Raw genomic sequence first — 17,667 nt, forward strand, 5'->3', positions numbered from 1 at the left:
TTTTACGTCGCATTCATGTGTTTCCGGGGGGTGCATGCTATCAGATAATAGCTTCTCATTCTTTCACCGAAAATCATTTTAAAAATCTGACATGTTGGCTGGATTCACAACGAGTGTAGCTTTAATTGAGTACCCTGCATGTGTGATTTAATGAAAGTTTGAGTTTTATCGCGTACTATTTGAATTTAGCGCTCTGCATTTCCCCAGGCTATTGGCCAGGAGAGACGTAGCGTCCCTATACGCTCAAGAAGTTAACAGGCGAAACCTGAGAAAAATCCATTCAGGAAGTTTTTTTTGGTTTTGATTTTATAGTTTTCTATTCAATGCCATTACAGTATCCATTGACTTAGGACTCCATTTGCAGTTCCTATGCCTTCCACTAGATGTCAACAGTCTTTAGAAATCGTTTCAGGCTTGTATTCTTATAAATGAGGGAGGAAGACCAGTCTGAACGAGTGGACCGTAACATGACGCAGAGTTTTTTTCAGGCGCATGTGCATTTCTTGTTTATCTTTTATATTGACGACGTTGTTGTCCGATGGAATATTATAGCTAATTTAGGCTAAATAATAACTTGAGGATTGAATATAAACATCGTTTGACATGTTTCTATGAACTTTACGAATACAATTTTGATTTTTTTGTCCAATTGTTTTGAGTTTGAGCCTGTGGATTGCTGAAGAAGACGCGCTAACAAAACGTAGGTTTTTGGATATAAAGAGACTTCATCGAACAAAAGGAACATTTATTGAGTAAATTAATGTCTTCTGATTGCCATCATATGAAGATCATCAAAGGTAAGGGATTAATTTGATCTCTACTTCTGAGTTTTGTAACGCTTCTGCTTGGCTGGTTACTGTTTGTAATAATTTGTCAACTGGGCTATGTTCTGGGCTAGGTATGTTCTGGGCAAGGTATGCTTTCGCCGAAAAGCATTTTATAAATATGATATTGTTTAACAAGAACTTAATCTTTAAACCGACGTAAAATATGTTTTGTTTTCTGAATTTTTATAATGAGCATTTCTGTAATTGAATTTGGCGCTCTGCAACCTCACTGGATGTTGGCCAGATGGGACACTAGCGTCCCACGTACCCTAGAGAGATTAAGCTTTTAAATGATGTATGACGCTTGTATTTTCATGAATGTTTAATATTACGATATTTGTCATTTGAATTTCGTGCTCTGCAATTTTACCGGATGTTGTCGAGGCCGGGAGCTAGCATTACACCTATCCCAAAGAGGCTCTGGCTAGACAATGAGAGATTGTTGTTGTTATGTTGTACCTGAACCACATTTTATGACTTGCAAAACAAGATCTTTAAATGCATTATACATTAGGTTGATATCTTAAACATTATTGCTGCTGTGACCAAATGAAGCTTGGGCATGACAATTCAAGTCATTCTTGGAGGAAATGGAGCGCCCTGCTGACCATGCTTCTCAATATTCTACATTTTCTCCTGAAGTGTATAAAATGCGACCCGTTTCAGGAAACTAGGCATATGTCATGGGACACTACTTAACAGGAGAGCTATTTGAAAGTAAACTTAAAAAAAAAAATCAAAATGTGTTTGTTTTTTTGGCAGAAATGCCTTCTCGAACATGTGAACTTCCATGTGCCTTAATAATAACAAACGTGCATGCAATCTGTATATACGAATACAATTGTAAATTACGAGCCTAGTTAGTTTAGCCAAAGAAAAAGTGAGCAACCTTCACACTAGCCATGATTGGCAGAGATAATGAGTGGGCTGGACATACCGAGAAATAAGTTTGGATTGGTGTACCATATAGCACGCTTCTGTGTATTTGAGCTGGTCAGTATGTCCAGGTAATCCTGTCTAACACAGCTTTTTAAAAAATGTGGAATTCGAGTATGATTGCTAAAGTGATGGAGAAAATACCTGTCTCCGGATTACATCTTCAAACTAAGGGCAACCATGGCATCCGATAGAAGATGCGTCCAACCATGAATGATTTATATGGGTAAGGTAGTCTAGCTAGCTATATTTTCAGATATTACATTTTTCTAATTTTGACAGAAAGAGCCATAGCCTAATGTTAGCTTGCTAACTTTGAACTTGGTTGGTTAGCTGCAGAGTCATGCAGGGTGGTAACGTCATGAGTAGTGATTATGGTTCATAGTTTACCTAGCTAGCTAGCTAACATTAGCTAACGTTACTAACGTTACATCTAACGTTACATGTATGACCTTATTCGTATCTCAGAGCCATTTGCTTAGCTAGCTATAGCCTAATGTTAGCTAGCTAACACTGAACCTTGTTGGTTAGCTACCTGTAGATTCATGCAGGGTAGTAACATCATGAGTTGTGATTATGGTTAATTGTTTACCTAGCTAGTTAGCTAATGTTACGTGTATGGCCTTATTATTCATATCTCAGAGCCATTTGCTTAGCTAACTATAGGCTAATCTTAGCTAGCTATCGTTGAACCTGGTTGGTAGCTACCTGTAGTTGGGATTATGATTAATTATTTACCTTGCTAGCTAGCTCGCTACATGTCTTAACAAAATACTCCACCATGCAAGTAACCATTTCAGGTCCATTCGTAAATTCTACTACGATTTCAGAGCACTCTCGTCTGCGTGTGCCAGAGAGCATAGAATATCTGATGAATTTACGAACACCCGTTGAATATGTCCGGTGTCAATAAACGTCTGCAAAAAAAACGTAATTAAATTGTTGCCAGCAGCATAGTTACAGTCACCAACACTTTGGATAACATGAAAATAGCCTAACCAGCTCTGCTAAGGCGAGTAAAATGATCAGAGTCGGGTGTTCTTTCATTATGTATCTGGAAGTAGTTAGAAAGATAGCCAATGTTAGCCAGTAAGCTTGGGTGTATGACAGCTGTTGTGAGGTCAGAACGTGGGATCAACCCTACCCATCGGCCAGAGTGTCCAGTGTACGCTCTGAATGTGAAACTCTCTGAATTTACAAACGGACAATCTGACAGCACATTTGCAGTCAATGGTTGCAGTCAACGCTCTGGATAGCATAAAGCCTAACCAGCTCCTTTAGAGCGAGTAATTTTCAGTAAGCTGTTCTCTCTCACTTAGATGTCTGGAAGTAGCTAGCAAGTTAGCTTGGGTGCTTGACTGCTGTTGTTAGTACATTCGAATCACACCTTAAAGAGATGGGTGGGGCTAAAGTTTAAGAGGGTGTGAACGATGCTGAAACGGTGGAGACCAACAAGGGCTCTCCAATAGTAGTAACAAAACATTCAAAGGCCATTTTCTCAAAAGTGAGTTTACAAGTTTATCAACTTTCAAAGCAAAATGTCTTTCCCATTGTTCCTCAACTGTAGTGTATAATATACAATTTTGTAGCTCTGAGTCTCTACTTTTATCCAATGTAAAAAACACAATTAAAATTTTGCTACATGAGACGGATTTGAGCCGGACGGTCACAAATTGGTGTGAGTACCAGCAATGAAGTCAAGATCAAAGCTCATTATATCCAGACCCAGACTTTCTGAAACCCAGACCACGGACCAGTGTGTCGAGACCATGACCAGAGCAAGACCAGTTTAAATGGGGGAAAAACAAGATCCAGTAGAGTAAACTTGAATATAGTTAAATACACTACATTTTAGTTCCATACAGTAAAGTACAGTACATTAAGGTAGAATATTGTACAGTACAGTATAGTTCAGTACAGTTCAGTATAGTTCAGTACAGGACAGTACAGTGTAGTAGCATACTGTTCAGCACAGTATAGCAAAGTACAGTTTAGTTCAATTTAGCACTGTAAAGTATTGTACAGTTCAGTAAAGTATAGTGCAGTGCAGGAATGTAATGTAATATGCAGTACAGTAGGTACAGTACAGTAATGTAAAGTATTTGTTTATTTAAGCTTTATTTTGATGGGGAAGTCATTCTGAGACTAGGGTCTCTTTTACAGATGAGCACTGCATAAATACATCAAACACATACTATATGCAATATTCAAAATGTAAAAACATATTAAGGAAAACAGACAACATTTATCAGCATAGAGGTCTCTGATCATTACTCTGAACTGACCAAGTGGGGCAGGAACATCTAATTTCAGAAAGCTCTTTAAATTATTCAACATAAAGGGTGCAAAAATACTTTAACGCAGATTTACCCAACTCTGTGGAGACAGCCTCCAGTGTTATACAAGCCTGAGATCGGGTTTGGTAATTTGGAAGTCTAAATTGATTTTAGAGAGTGGCACAGCCTTAGACTGCTGCATCACTTGGGAGCCCCTATTAATGATGATAGATACATAGGAGGTTTTGCATAAGGACTTTGTAGATGAACACAATAAAATTCTGTTCTCTTCTTACACACAAAAAGGCCCAACCCACTTCTGGATACAAAACACAATGGTTACAAGTAATAAACCTAAGGTCACAATGAAAAACAGCATTGAGTTGTTCACGTGTAGATGCTGCTGCATACATATGTGACCGACTGCCTCAATTCGGTCTTATGTAAGTAGAGACTCAGAGCTATAAAATAGTATATAATATAATGCAGTTGAGGAACAATGGGAATGTAATTCTGCTTTGGAAGTTGATAAAATTGTAACCCCACTTCTGAGCAAATGGTCCTTGAATGTTTTGGGATACCTACTGGAGAGCTCTTCTTTATCCACACCGATTCAGCATCGTTCCCACCCTCTTAACCCTTAGCCCCACCCATCTGTTTATGGATTCACATGTGAGGCCACGTAAGGTAGTGTAGAACCTTACAATAAGTAGTAGCTTACAATAAGGAAAAACTCCAGGTAAAAATATACACTTTTAGTCCTTGTCCTATATCCTAAACTGATTTTGGTGCAGGTCATGTTGTTCTTCACATTGCCATCTCTGGTAAACACACACTATATACACTACCATTCAGAAGTTTGGGGCCACTTAGAAATTGTATTTTTTTTTAAAGAAAAGCACATTTTTTGTCCAATAAAATAACATCGAATTGATCAGAAATACAGTGTTGACATTGTTAATGTTGTAAATGACTATTGTAGCTGGAAATGGCGGATTTTTAAAGGAATATCTACATAGGCGCACAGAGGCCCATTATCAGCAACCATCACTCCAGTTTTCCAATGGCACATTGTGTTAGCTAATCCAAGTTTATCAACAGTGAAGAGGCGACTCCGGGATGCTGGCCTTCTAGGCAGACTTCCTCTGTCCAGTGTCTGTGTTCTTTTGCCCATCTTAATTTTACATTTTTATTGGCCAGTCTGAGATATGGCTTTTTCTTTGCAACTCTGCCTAGAAAGCCAGCCTCCCGGAGTCGCCTCTTCAAAGTTGGCATTGAGACTGATATTTTGTACTACTTTAATGAAGCTGCCAGTTGAGGACTTGTGAGGAGTCTGTTTCTCAAACTAGACACTCTAATGTAATTGTCCTCTTGCTCAGTTGTGCACCGGGGCCTCTTTCTATTCTGGTTAGAGAAAGTTTGCACTGTTCTGTGAAGGGAGTAGTATACAGCATTGTATGAGATCTTCAGTTTCTTGGCAATTTCTCATATGGAATAGCCTTCATTTCTCAGAACAAGAATAGACTGTTGTGTTTCAGAAGAAAGTGCATTGTTTCTGGCCATTTTGAGACTGTAATTAAACCCACAGATGCTGATGCTCCAGAAACTCAACTAGTCTAAAAAAAAGGCCAGTTTCATTAATCAGCACAAGAGTTTTCAGCTGTGCTAACATAATTGCAAATGCTTTCTAATGATCAATTAGCCTTTAAAAATGATAAACTTGGATTAGCTAGCACAACATGCCATTGGAACATAGGAGTGATGTTTGTTGATAATGGGACTCTGGATGCCTATGTAGATATTCTATAAAACAATTGCAGCTACAATAGTAATTTACAACATTAACAATGGGTACATTGTATTTCGGATCAATTTTATGTTATTTTACTGGACAAAAAATGTGCTTTTCTTTCAAAAACAAGTAAACTTCTAAGTAACCCTGAACTTCTGAAGGGGAGTGTAAATAAAAAAGTTTATTTGTCACATGCACAGAGCCAGTTTCTGTCCTGCCCCCTGCCCTTTAGTGCAAGGCATGTGATGTCAATGCCCTCTGTCGCAAAACTCCCTGATTTCTCAAATAAGTTTGTCTAGTTGTGTCCAGTCCAGGTGCTGCTTGCACAGGCAGACCATCTATTGGAGGAAGGACGTCAACATTGCTCAACAGCTGAAACCTGGTCCCGACTGAGTCCGAATGCTCTTTGGCGACAACAACACCAGGCTCCAGAGGCTGTAAAAACAGGAAAATAGACAAAAAAAACATTTCAAGACATTACAACCTTGCGTAACATAAATTTACCTCCCAAGTTTAGATATTAAGAATATATTCACCTGGAGTGCTGGTACAGCTTGATCTGTGGCAGCAGCCTGAAGTATGTTGTCAGGTGTTGTTGCCAGCCATAGCTTTCCACCAGCATCGTACCATCCTCCAGTCCAATTAGCTGTGGGATTTGTATGTATTTATTAAGGATCCCCATTAGCTGCTGCCAAGCTATTCTATCTGGGGTCCAGCAACATTAATGCCGTTATATACAGTTTAAAGCATTACATGACATTCCATTTCATAACACTTTATTGTTTTCCCTCAGGCCAATACTCCACTATCATACATTTACAATAAATCCATGTGTACGTGTGTCTAGAGTGTATGTCTTATCATGTGTACGTGTGTCTATATCTCTTCACAGTCCCTGCTGTTCCATAAGGTGTATTTTTATCTGTTTTTTGAATCGGATACTACTTGCATCAGTTACCTGATGTGGAATAGAGTTCCATGTAGACATGGCTCCATGTAGTGCTGTGCGCCTCCCATAGTCTGTTCCTGACTTGGGATTGTGAAGAGACCTTTCGTGGCATGTCTTGTGGGGTCTGCATGAGTGTCTGAGCTGTGTGCTAGTAGCATGTCAACACTTCTTACAAAAACAAGTCTCTTCCACTTTGAGCCATGAGAGATTTACATGCATATTATTGATGTTAGCCCCTGGGCACATTTAAGGGCCAGCTGTGCTGACCTGTTCTGAACCAATTGTAACTTTCTTTGTGGCACTTGACCACCCGACTGAACAGTAGTGTTAACCCCTGGGGTTTTAACCCCTGTCACAGTGCTGTTCTTCACCATACAAGCAATCTCTTTTTCACTGTGGTCTTTCTGAGGCGCTGCTTGATGAGGCCGAAGCACCAGTCAGGGGCAAACTTGGTGTGGCCTGTGATCAGGAAGTGAAGGTCCAGAATGTGGTGGATCTTGTGGATGGTCCGCCGGGCACAATACCAGAGCACATACTTGTTCTTGTTAAAAAGTTGATGGGATATGGCTGCATACAGTCAGGATAGTGTACCTGCAAACAACAACACAATAACATTAGAGAAATAAAAATGAATTGTCACATCCTTGCCAGTCTTTACACATGACTCAAAATTTGAAATATATCATATCCGAAAATGTAGCTAGATTCTTAAACTGACCGTGTGCAATGCCATAAGAATCATCAGATCTTTCCCTTTCTCTGTCATGGATGCCATGGTTGCCCTTAGTTTGAAGAATCTGGAGACAGGTGTTTTATACAGCAGCCTTCTGTATTTTCTTTTTGACTCCCTCCGCATTTGCAATCAAACTCCAGAATTGTATTAATCTCCTTATCATACTCTACTTCCACCAGGCATTCCACTGATTTCAAAACAAGGTCAACTTCTTCCATGACAACAACACTGTTGATCAATGTTTCTTCCCCATCACTGTCATCAGAAGATTCCACAATGTCTGGTTCAATGAATATGTTTTTACCTAAATCAGGGAATTCCTCATCTGATTCATTTTCAGAGTCAGAGAGAGACAGCATGGCCCGATCGTCCTCCAGATAGTAGTCATTCACAATGTTTTCCTACTGACCTTTGTCGATAGCACCTTATAAATTCAGGGCAGCAATGTTATTGAGAAGATTTGGAAACATTTTTCAGCTCTCCATGATATCTTAAAAAAAAGCTGCAGTAGATAGGATTTTCTACACATACCGAGTAGCTTACGTTATAGACAGAAGGTGCTACATGGCAGACCAATCCGAACTCATCTCTCAGCATGTCCAGTCCATTCATTATCTCAGCCAATCATGGCTAGCCGGGAAGGTTGCTGACTTTTTCCGTGGCTAAACCAACTAGGCTCGTAATTTAACCATTTGATTTGTATTTACAGATGTCATACACGTTTGTTATTAAGGCACATGAAAGTTCACATGTTCCAGAAGGCATTTCTACCAAAAAATGCATTTAAAAATGGAATTACAAGAAACGATTAAAAGCCTCTCATTTGATGTAGTGGCTTTCGACATACGCCTAGTTTCCTGACACAAGTCACGTACACAGTACCAGTCAAAAGTTTGGACACACCTACTCATTCCAGGGATTTTCTTTATTTTATACTATTTTCAACATTGTAGAATAATAGTGAAGACATCAAAGCTATGAAATAACACATGGAATCATGTGGTCACCAAAAAAGTGTTAAATAAATCACAATATATTTTATATTCTTCAAAGTTGCCACCCTTTGCACTAAGGTCAGTCAGTCCAGAAAAGTTCAAGAACTTTGAAAGTTTCTTCATGTTGCAAAATCCATCAAGCGCTATGATGAAGCTGGCTCTTATGAGGACCGCCAGAGGAAAGGAAGACTCACAGTTACCTCTGCTGCAGAGGATAAGTTCATTAGAGTTACCAGCCTGACTCCAATAATTACCTAATCATTGTAGTATCTGTGATCTACATCTGTTCAGATTAGTTACTATGCTGTTACTAAGCAGTAATGTATTACGGCAGTGATATGTTAATAGGAAATGCAGATGTGCACTATTGGGCCGGGGGCTGTGGAGCACGAGGGGTTTTTGACTCAACGAAACCTACTGTCCTCCCCTTTCCTGCCTGGTCATTTCTCCACAACACAAATATTACAATCATGATCTTCAGTTCAGAATGCAATTTGATTAAATCAGCTGTGTTTGCTAGGGATGGAGAAAAAGTGTGACACCAATCAGGCCCCGATGACTGGAGATGCCCACCTCTGCCTTACATGTTTGTATGTGTGTATCTACAGTGCATTCAGAATGTATTCAGATCCCATTACTTTTTCCACATTTTGTTACGTAACAGCCTTATTCTAAAATGGATCAAATGTTTTTTTCCCTCATCAATCTACACACAACACCCCATAATGACAACGCAAAAACGTTTATATATTTTTTTGCAAATGTATTAAAAAAAAGAATCATGTCACATTTACATAAGTATTCAGACCCTTTACTCAGTACTTTGTTGAGGAACCTTTGGCAGTGATTACAGCCTTGAGACTTCTTGGGTATGACACTACAACCTTGGCACACCTGTATTTGGGGAGTTTCACCAATTCTTCTCTGCAGGTCCTCTCAAGCTCTGTCAGGTTGGATGGGGAGCGTTGATTCTCAGCTATTTTCAGGTCTCTCCAGAGATATTTAATCGGGTTCAAGTCTGGGCTCTGGCTGGGCCACTCAAGGACATTCAGAGACTTGTCCCAAAGCCACTTCTGCGTTATCTTGTTTGTGTGTTTAGGGTCGTTGTCCTATTGGAAGGTGAACCTTTGCCCCAGTCTGAGGTCCTGAGCGCTCTGGAGCAGGTTTTCATCAAGGATCTCTCTGTACTTTGCTCCGTTCATCTTTCCCTCGATCCTGACAAGTCTCCCAGTCCCTTCCACTGAAAAACATCCCCACAGCATGATTCTGCCACCTCCATGCTTCACAGTAGGGATAGTGCATGATTTACTCCAGACGTGACACTTGGCATTCAGGCCAAAGAGTTCAATCTTGGTTTCATCAGACAAGAAAATCTTGTTTCTCATGGCCTGAGAGTCTTTTAGGTATCTTTTGACAAACTCCAAGCAGGCTGTCATGTGCCTTTTACTCTGGAGCTCTGTCAGAATGACCATCAGCTTCTTGGTCACCACCCTGACCAAGGCCCATCTCCCCCGATTGCTCAGTTTGGTCGGGTCAGCTCCAGGAAGGGTCTTGGTGGTTCCCATCTTCTTCCATTTAAGAACGATGGAGGCCACTGTGTCCTTTGGGGACCGTCAATGCTGCAGCAATGTTTTTATACCCTTCTCCAGATCTGTGCCTCAACACAATCCTGTCTCGGGGTCTAGGGACAATTCCTTCAACCCAATGGCTTGGTTTTTGCTCTGACATGCACTGTCAACTGTGGGAACTTATATAGACAGGTATGTGCCTTTCCAAATCATGTCAAATCAATGGAATTCACCACATGTGGACTCCAATGAAGTTGTAGAAACATCTCAAGGATGATCAATGGAAAAAGCATGCACCTGAGCTAAATTTCAAGTCTCATACCAAAGGGTCTGAATACTTATGTAAATAAGGTATTTCTGTTTTTATTTGTTAAATTCTAAAAACCTGTTTTCACTTTGTCATTTTGAAGTATTGTGTGTAGATTGATGAGAAATTTTGTAAAATGTGTATCCATTTTAGAATAAGGCTGTAACGTAAGAAAATGTAGAAATACTTTCCGAATGCTCTGTAAATGTATCTTTGTCTCTGCCTCCGTCTCTGTCTGGTGCAAGCTCCAGCCACCTTATGACAAACTTCTCCGTCTCTCCATCTGTAGCCTTGGAAGTGAAAGTGTTTTTCCTGACAGCACCATTGAATAACCTTTGAATAGCAAAAGAAGTAGTTACCAAAATTTGTAAGATTTTGACATCACACAAAAATCCTAGGAATCACAATCCAGACCTCAAATAGGAAGCACAACAACACAATAACCACAAAGGTTTACAATTTAAACACTGAGTCAAACAGATCAAGAGATATAAACATGTTCCTGTTGTAGCGCCACCATGCGGTCAATCTGAATGTGATTGCATATGTTGAGTCTTGACAGGGTTTTGAACATGTGTACCAAGTTTGGTTACAATACAAATATCTGTGTCTGATTTAAATGCCTTTATGTGCCAGACCATGACCACATTCATGTTTGTTGGTCAGTTGTATGACATACTAGTCTTGAAAATATTGCATTGAAACACATTGGTCCATAGATGCCATATATCAAGTTTTTAATCCAGATCGGCCCTGTGGTTCTGGAGGAGATGTAATTTAAGTGTTTTGAAAAATTCTAAATGGCAGAAAATCTGTCATGGCAGACCTTGTGGGTCCTTGAGGCAAATGTGTTCCTTGTGAGAAGAGGGAACTATGCACAGGTATGGTCAAGTGGTGATCCGAGAGCAGCAATATTTCCATCAGAAAATAACCTTTTCTGTGATCTATTGTCAGGCTATGTCATAATTGTATTCCAATTCCTGATTCCATGGTCAGGCCACTGTCTGTCTCTCACACCAATCCTCTTATCTTGTGTCCCCTGCCGGGTATTCCTGGATTACAGCTCTCAGATGATAAACAGTCACAGTTACGTGCTATTCAAGATCCTTTGGATGTCCCTACCAAATCAATGTTGACATTTAAAATGGTTAAGGTTAGGTAAGGGATTTGGTTACTTTATGGCTCCTGAGTGGCGCAGTGGTCTGTCTAGGCACCACATCTCAGTGCAAGAGGCATCACTGCAGTCCCTGGCTCAAATCCAGGCTTCATCACATCCAGCTGTGATTGGGAGTCCCATAGGGTGGTGCACAATTGGTCCAGGTTTGGCCTGGGTTGGCTGTCATTGTAAAAAAATTGTTCCTAACTTCTTACGGCTGGGGGGCAGTATTGAGTAGCTTGGATGAATAAATTGCCCAAAGTAAACGGCCTGCTCCTCAGTCTCAGTTGCTAATATAGGCATATTATTATTGGATAGAAAACACTAAAGTTTTTAAAACTATTTGAATGATGTCTGTGAGTATAACAGAACTCATATGGCAGGCAAAATCCTGAGGAGAAATCAACAGTTCCCATTGAAATCCCCTTGAGATATTAATGATGTTGCACTTCCTAGGGCTTCCACTAGATGTCAATAGCAATTTGAATGAGACTTCTATTGTGTTGTGGGACTGAATGAGAGCAGAATGTATAATCAGGTGACTGTTAGTCAGCAATTTTCTGATCACGCGCATTCCTCATAGTATCCACTTGCGTTCCATTGCTCATCAAGACACAAAGGAATACTCCGGTTAGAACTTTATTGAAGCTATATGTTAAAAACATCCTAATGATTGATTCTGTACTTAGTTTGAAATTTTTCTTCGACCTGTAATATAACTTTTTAAAGTTTATGTCTGACGTAAATCTGACCAGAAAGAGCGTTTGGATATGTATACCAAACGCGCTAACAAAAGGAGGTATTTGCACATAAATAACGGACATTATCGAACAAAACAAACATTTATTGTGGACCTGGGAATCCTGGAGTGCTTTCTGATGAAGATCATCAAAGGAAAGGGAATATTTATCATGCAATTTCTTGTTTATGTTGACGCCAACATCGCGGCTATTTTGACTATTTTTCTGAGTGCTGTCTCATATTATTGCATGGTTTGCTTATTCCATAAAGTTAAAAAAAAATCAGACACAACGGTTGCATTAAGGAGAGGTATATCTATAATTCCATGTGTATAACTTGTATTATCATCTACATTTACGATGAGTATTTCTGTTGAATGATGTGGCTATGCAAAATCAATGGATGTTTTTGGAACTAGTGAATTTAACGCACCAATGTAAACTCATATTTTGATATAAATATGAACTATATCAAACAAAACATACATGTATTGTGTAACATGAAGTCCTATGAGTGTCATCTGATGAGGATCATCAAAGGTTAGTGATTAATTTTATCTCTATTTGTGCTTTTTGTGACTGCTATCTTTGGTTGGAAAAAATGGCTGTGTTTATTGTTGTTTGGTGATGACCCAACATAACCGTTTGTGGTGCTTTTGCTGTAAAGCATATTTGAAATCAGACACTGTGGTGGGATTAAGCCGCGAGGGAGGAGCTATAACCCGTTGGGGTCTCCCAGTGTTCAGAGGTGCGACTGGTGGCAGGGGAACTGCAGGCATTTCAGGTTTGACTGGGGCCTGATATAGGGGTGGAGGTGCGTGAGCCCCTTGACCTTGCTCTTGCCCATGGTGAGTTGTGGACAGAAGGGTCAGTAAAGGATCCCCCACAGGCGAATGGACCTTTCTGAGGTGATTTGAATGCCAGTGGGATCCATCTTGAAGTTTGAATGTTGCAGGCCCTAGCTGTCGTTCCACTCTCAGGGGCTTGGATCAAAATGTGGAGAGCTTGTTCTGATGGATGCAATTAATTGCAATTCATCTGATCACTCTTCATAATATTCTGGAGTCTATGCAACATCCTGATCCGTACCCAGTCCTGGGCTTTCAGACTTGGTTGTTTCACTCTGTGAGACATGTCATAATGTTGTTTCATCCATTGCTGTTCAACTTTAACATGGGCTTGCCTGGCTGCTGTTCTTTTGTTTAGGGCAGAGGCTGTCCAAAGGGAGTTTCAGTTCCCTGTCAATCATCAGGGAGGCAGGAGATGCCCCAGTTGTGGTGTGCTTGGTAGCCCTGATGTGAGTAGGGTAAGGCACAGAGCCACATCAAAAGGTTACCCCACAGTCAAGTAGGCCCGTATTCCTTCCTTTAGGGTCCTGTTCAAGCGTTCCACCCCCCCCCCCCCCCACCACCACCTTTTGCTTGAGGGTGGTGCAAAGCCGTCCAGATGTGCTTGATGGATTGCTTTAGAGATAAAATTAGAGATAAACTGGGGCCATTGTCTGTCATAATGGTGTTGGGCAACCCCCACTGACAGAACAGCTTATCCAGTGTTTGGGTGATCATCTGTGAGGGGGTAGGGGACAACGGTGAGGGGGTAGGGGACAATTTCAAATTCAAGTCATGAATGACCCGTATGCTGGTTCCCCATGCAACTCTCAACTCTCCCTGGTGGTCCCAGGGAGCCGTTGGCCATTTCACTGGTGTCTGGCCGATTTTCCACTCATCAGGCATGCTGTGCAGTCCTTCACAAGGGACTCAATGTCTCTGTCAATATTTTCCCACCAGGCCGTATCCCTGCATCGTTGCTTCACCTTAACGATGCCCAGGTTCCCCTCATGTGCCATGCAAAGCACTCGTGTTTTCAGGACATGCACACCATTGCACACCATTGATGCAGGTGACATCTCTCTGGACAGGAGGTCAGCCACAACATTTTGGCATCCCAGGGTGAATTCAAGATCAAAATTATACTGGTTCAGATGGTCTACCCATCTGAAAAGCCGTAGAGGCTTGTGTCCAGAACCCTGTGTGGCCAGCAGTGCTGTGATGGCATGATGGTCTGTGCGGAGTTTGAATGGTCTCCCATACAAGTACAAGTGCCAGCACTCACACACCCACATGCAAACCAGGGCCTCCCGCTCTCCCACAGAGTACTTTTGTTCAGTCGGAGACAAGGCCCATGAGGCAAGAGCCACTGGCCGTTCCATGCCTCCATGCACTTGAGGCAAAACAGCTCCAAGGGCGAGTGCTGAGGCATCACAGGTGACAATCTTTTGTGCTGATGTGTCAGTATCAGGTCCTTAGTTTTGTGGGTATGATATTGCAAGATAATTGTCCTAATCTCTTGTACTAAATTCATGTTTTTCAAACATCTCAAGATGTATATTTATTGGTTCGTTTTGTTTCTTTGTATATCATAAAAGAAGACTGAGAATATTTTTTGAAATGGCATATATTGCTGTTATCTGAAGGGGGTGGTGGCTTTTCCTGGTGAGATGAAATGTATACTCATTATTTGACTCTCTAATTTGAAGCAGTTTTATTTTGTGCTGTGATTTAGTGTTTTGGAAAACTGATTTTCAGTGGTTTAGATGGTGCAATGATTCTCTACACTATACATTTATTGTTTTGTCATATAAACAGAAAAGTCTGAATTTTAGCAGCCAGGCAATGACAGAGTGATTTCTACATATTGTGCTTGGTATAGGAGAAATAGTCCACTGTACTTCTATTTGCTAGTAGGCTTGTTGTGGACCACAACTGAATCAGCATTTATTGTGAGCATGTTTGCCTATTTGTTTATTTTCTATACACTGAGTTTAAGTAAAATAGGTTCATAATAAACAATTACTATCCAAAATGGATGCAGTTTGACAAATGTAGTGATATACCTGTTTATAACACCACCCTCCACTGTGACAAAAGCTTGACAGCTGGGAGTTCCTGTGGTAACACTTTTGACCAGGGCTGAGCTTGCATTTTTTTTGCTGAAAGGCCTTTTTTAGTAGAATTGAGGGATGTGTGAGTGTTCCATGTCACGGTGAAAGAACTGAAAAACAGGAACTGTGGACAGAGAAGAAATTATGGGGCTAAATTATGGGGCATTGACTTGTTTAACGAACAATGCAGTTTTAAAAAATAGAGTTAAGAAAATATTTACTCAATAAACGAAAGTAAAAAAAAAAGATTTAAATAAAAGAAACCCAATAAAATAACAATAATAAGGCTATATACAGGTACCGGTACAGAGTCAATGTGCGGAGGTACAGGTTAGTCGAGGTAATTTGTGCATGTAGGTAGGGGTAGAGTGACTATGCATAGATAATAAACAGGGAATAGAAGCAGTGTAAAAACAAAGGGGGGGGGGTCAATGCAAATGGTCCGGGTGGCCATTTGATTTATTGTTCAGCAGGGTTATGTCTTGGGGGTAGAAGCTGTTAAGGAACATTTTGGACCTAGACTTGGCCCTCCGGTACTGCTTGCCATGCAGTAGCAGAGAAAACAGTCTATGACCTGGGTGATTGGAGTCTTTGACAATTTTTTGGGGCCTTCCTTTGACACTGCCTAGTATATAGGTCCTAGGTCCTGGCAGGAAGCTTGGCCCCAGTGATGTACTGTGCTGTATTCACTTCCCTCTGTAGTGCATGTTATGTGTGTGTGGGGTGCCAGTGAGCATGAGTGTGTAGAGTCCTGTGATTGTGTATAGAGACAGTGAAAAAAATTATAATGTTCAGGAGCCTGTTGGTGTCAGACTTGATAGACTGTTACCGCTTGCCGTGAGGAATCGGAGAGAACAGTCTATGGCTTGGGTGGGAGTGTAGTTATTTTCTCGGCTTTCCTTTCACACTGCCTAATATAAAAGTTCTAGATGGCAGGGAGCTCTGCCCCACTGGGCTGTCTGCACCACCCTCTGTAGCGGCATGCGATCAAGGGCGGTGCTGTTGCCATACCAAGCAGTTATGCAACCAGTCAAGATGCTTTCAACGGTGCAGCTGTAGAAATACCTGATATTGTACTGTATATTCCAAGGCAGCAGCTACTCTTCCTGGGGTCCAAAAATTAAACAAAATATAAACTACATAACAGATATAAAAATACATACATAGCACTACATTCACATTGCAATTTAGCCATTCAGCAGTATTATATTAAAACTCACAATTTTAAACTAATTTGACTGTCTTGCAATTTTAGAAGACAATTAAAGTTGCAATTGTGCTTGCTGCAAGTGCTCTCTAGTCTCCAACATCGTCCAACGTAAGAATGGTGGATAAAAAGCTACTTTTTTAGCAGCATATCTGTTGGAAAAGTTAGGGCTCAATTCCCATAAGGAGAACTGGAGATCTGTCCACCCTATTAGCATGAATGAAGTCATAAAGTAATCCAATTCCTTTTGGGGTAAATGTCTATCCTGGTAAGTTGCTAACCTGATACGTTTGTATTTTACCTACATGAAACAGTTGACACTGGCTAAATAATTCAATCATGTCACTTGTTTTTGTCTTTTGTTGGCTGATGTACTGTTTGTTTCTATTGAATCAATATTACATTCAAGAGATACTGTGTTGTCAGTTCAACAACTCACTTGATCAAATGGTGCTGTGTCACAGTGAAAGGCCTAAGGGATGGATTCTACTGAAGAACGGTGTTAGAACATGACAAAATTGTGGCTTAACACACACACCAATTCTCTAAACATCTAACAGGGTCAACGGGCGCTTAGCATAACATTGCTATTGCTCTTGCTCCACAGTGTTCTGACAAAAACAAAACTGCAGAAATGTGGCGGCCTGAGTTGCCGGCGAGAGTTAATGGGTAGTGTGGGGGTGTGGGGTTGCTTGTTTTAATTTTCTACACGCACAGCACTTTAAGCGGATGTGAGCATCTATGACCTTTCATTAATTTGCCCTCCTGACCTCCAGCCACCTGACTCTTGTTTTTCAGTGGAGCCCGAGTTCAAGTATGTGGGGAACATGCACGGGAACGAGGTGCTGGGTCGGGAGCTGCTGATCCAGCTCTCCCAGTTCCTATGTGAGGAATACCGGGCCGGAAACCAGAGGATCACACGCCTCATCCATGACACGCGCATCCACATCCTGCCTACCATGAACCCAGATGGTTATGAGGTGGCTGCCAAGCAGGTACTGACTGTGATGTTCATCACAGTTGTATTTATGTTGTGAACACACTAGTCTCTCATGACTGTCATGATTAACCCAGAACAAAAATCTTGCATAATTTGGTCAAACACTCAATTAAGTTCTAGGGGAGATGCAAATGTAAACTCACAGCCAAATTTACCACAGGCATTACAATTGGGTCATGTGCAGCTGCAATTGATTGATGATTACAATTTATGTTGTGATGTTTTAGATGAGAATGACCT

The 17,667-nt window shown here is 40.8% G+C and overlaps 1 protein-coding gene across 3 annotated transcripts in view; it reads left to right on the forward strand.

Moving 5' to 3' along the window:
* cpn1 (carboxypeptidase N, polypeptide 1) overlaps nucleotides 1-17,667 on the forward strand; it is a 188,453-nt gene that overhangs the window by 16,585 nt on the left and 154,201 nt on the right. For all 3 annotated transcript variants that reach the window (XM_064923555.1, XM_064923556.1, XM_064923554.1), the window contains exon 2: nucleotides 17,226-17,422. In XM_064923555.1, coding sequence (XP_064779627.1) covers nucleotides 17,226-17,422 — 197 coding nt within the window. The remainder of the gene's footprint in view (nucleotides 1-17,225; nucleotides 17,423-17,667) is intronic.

The sequence above is a fragment of the Oncorhynchus masou genome, chromosome 18 (genome assembly GCF_036934945.1).
Source record: "Oncorhynchus masou masou isolate Uvic2021 chromosome 18, UVic_Omas_1.1, whole genome shotgun sequence".
Classification (NCBI taxonomy): Eukaryota; Metazoa; Chordata; class Actinopteri; order Salmoniformes; family Salmonidae; genus Oncorhynchus; species Oncorhynchus masou.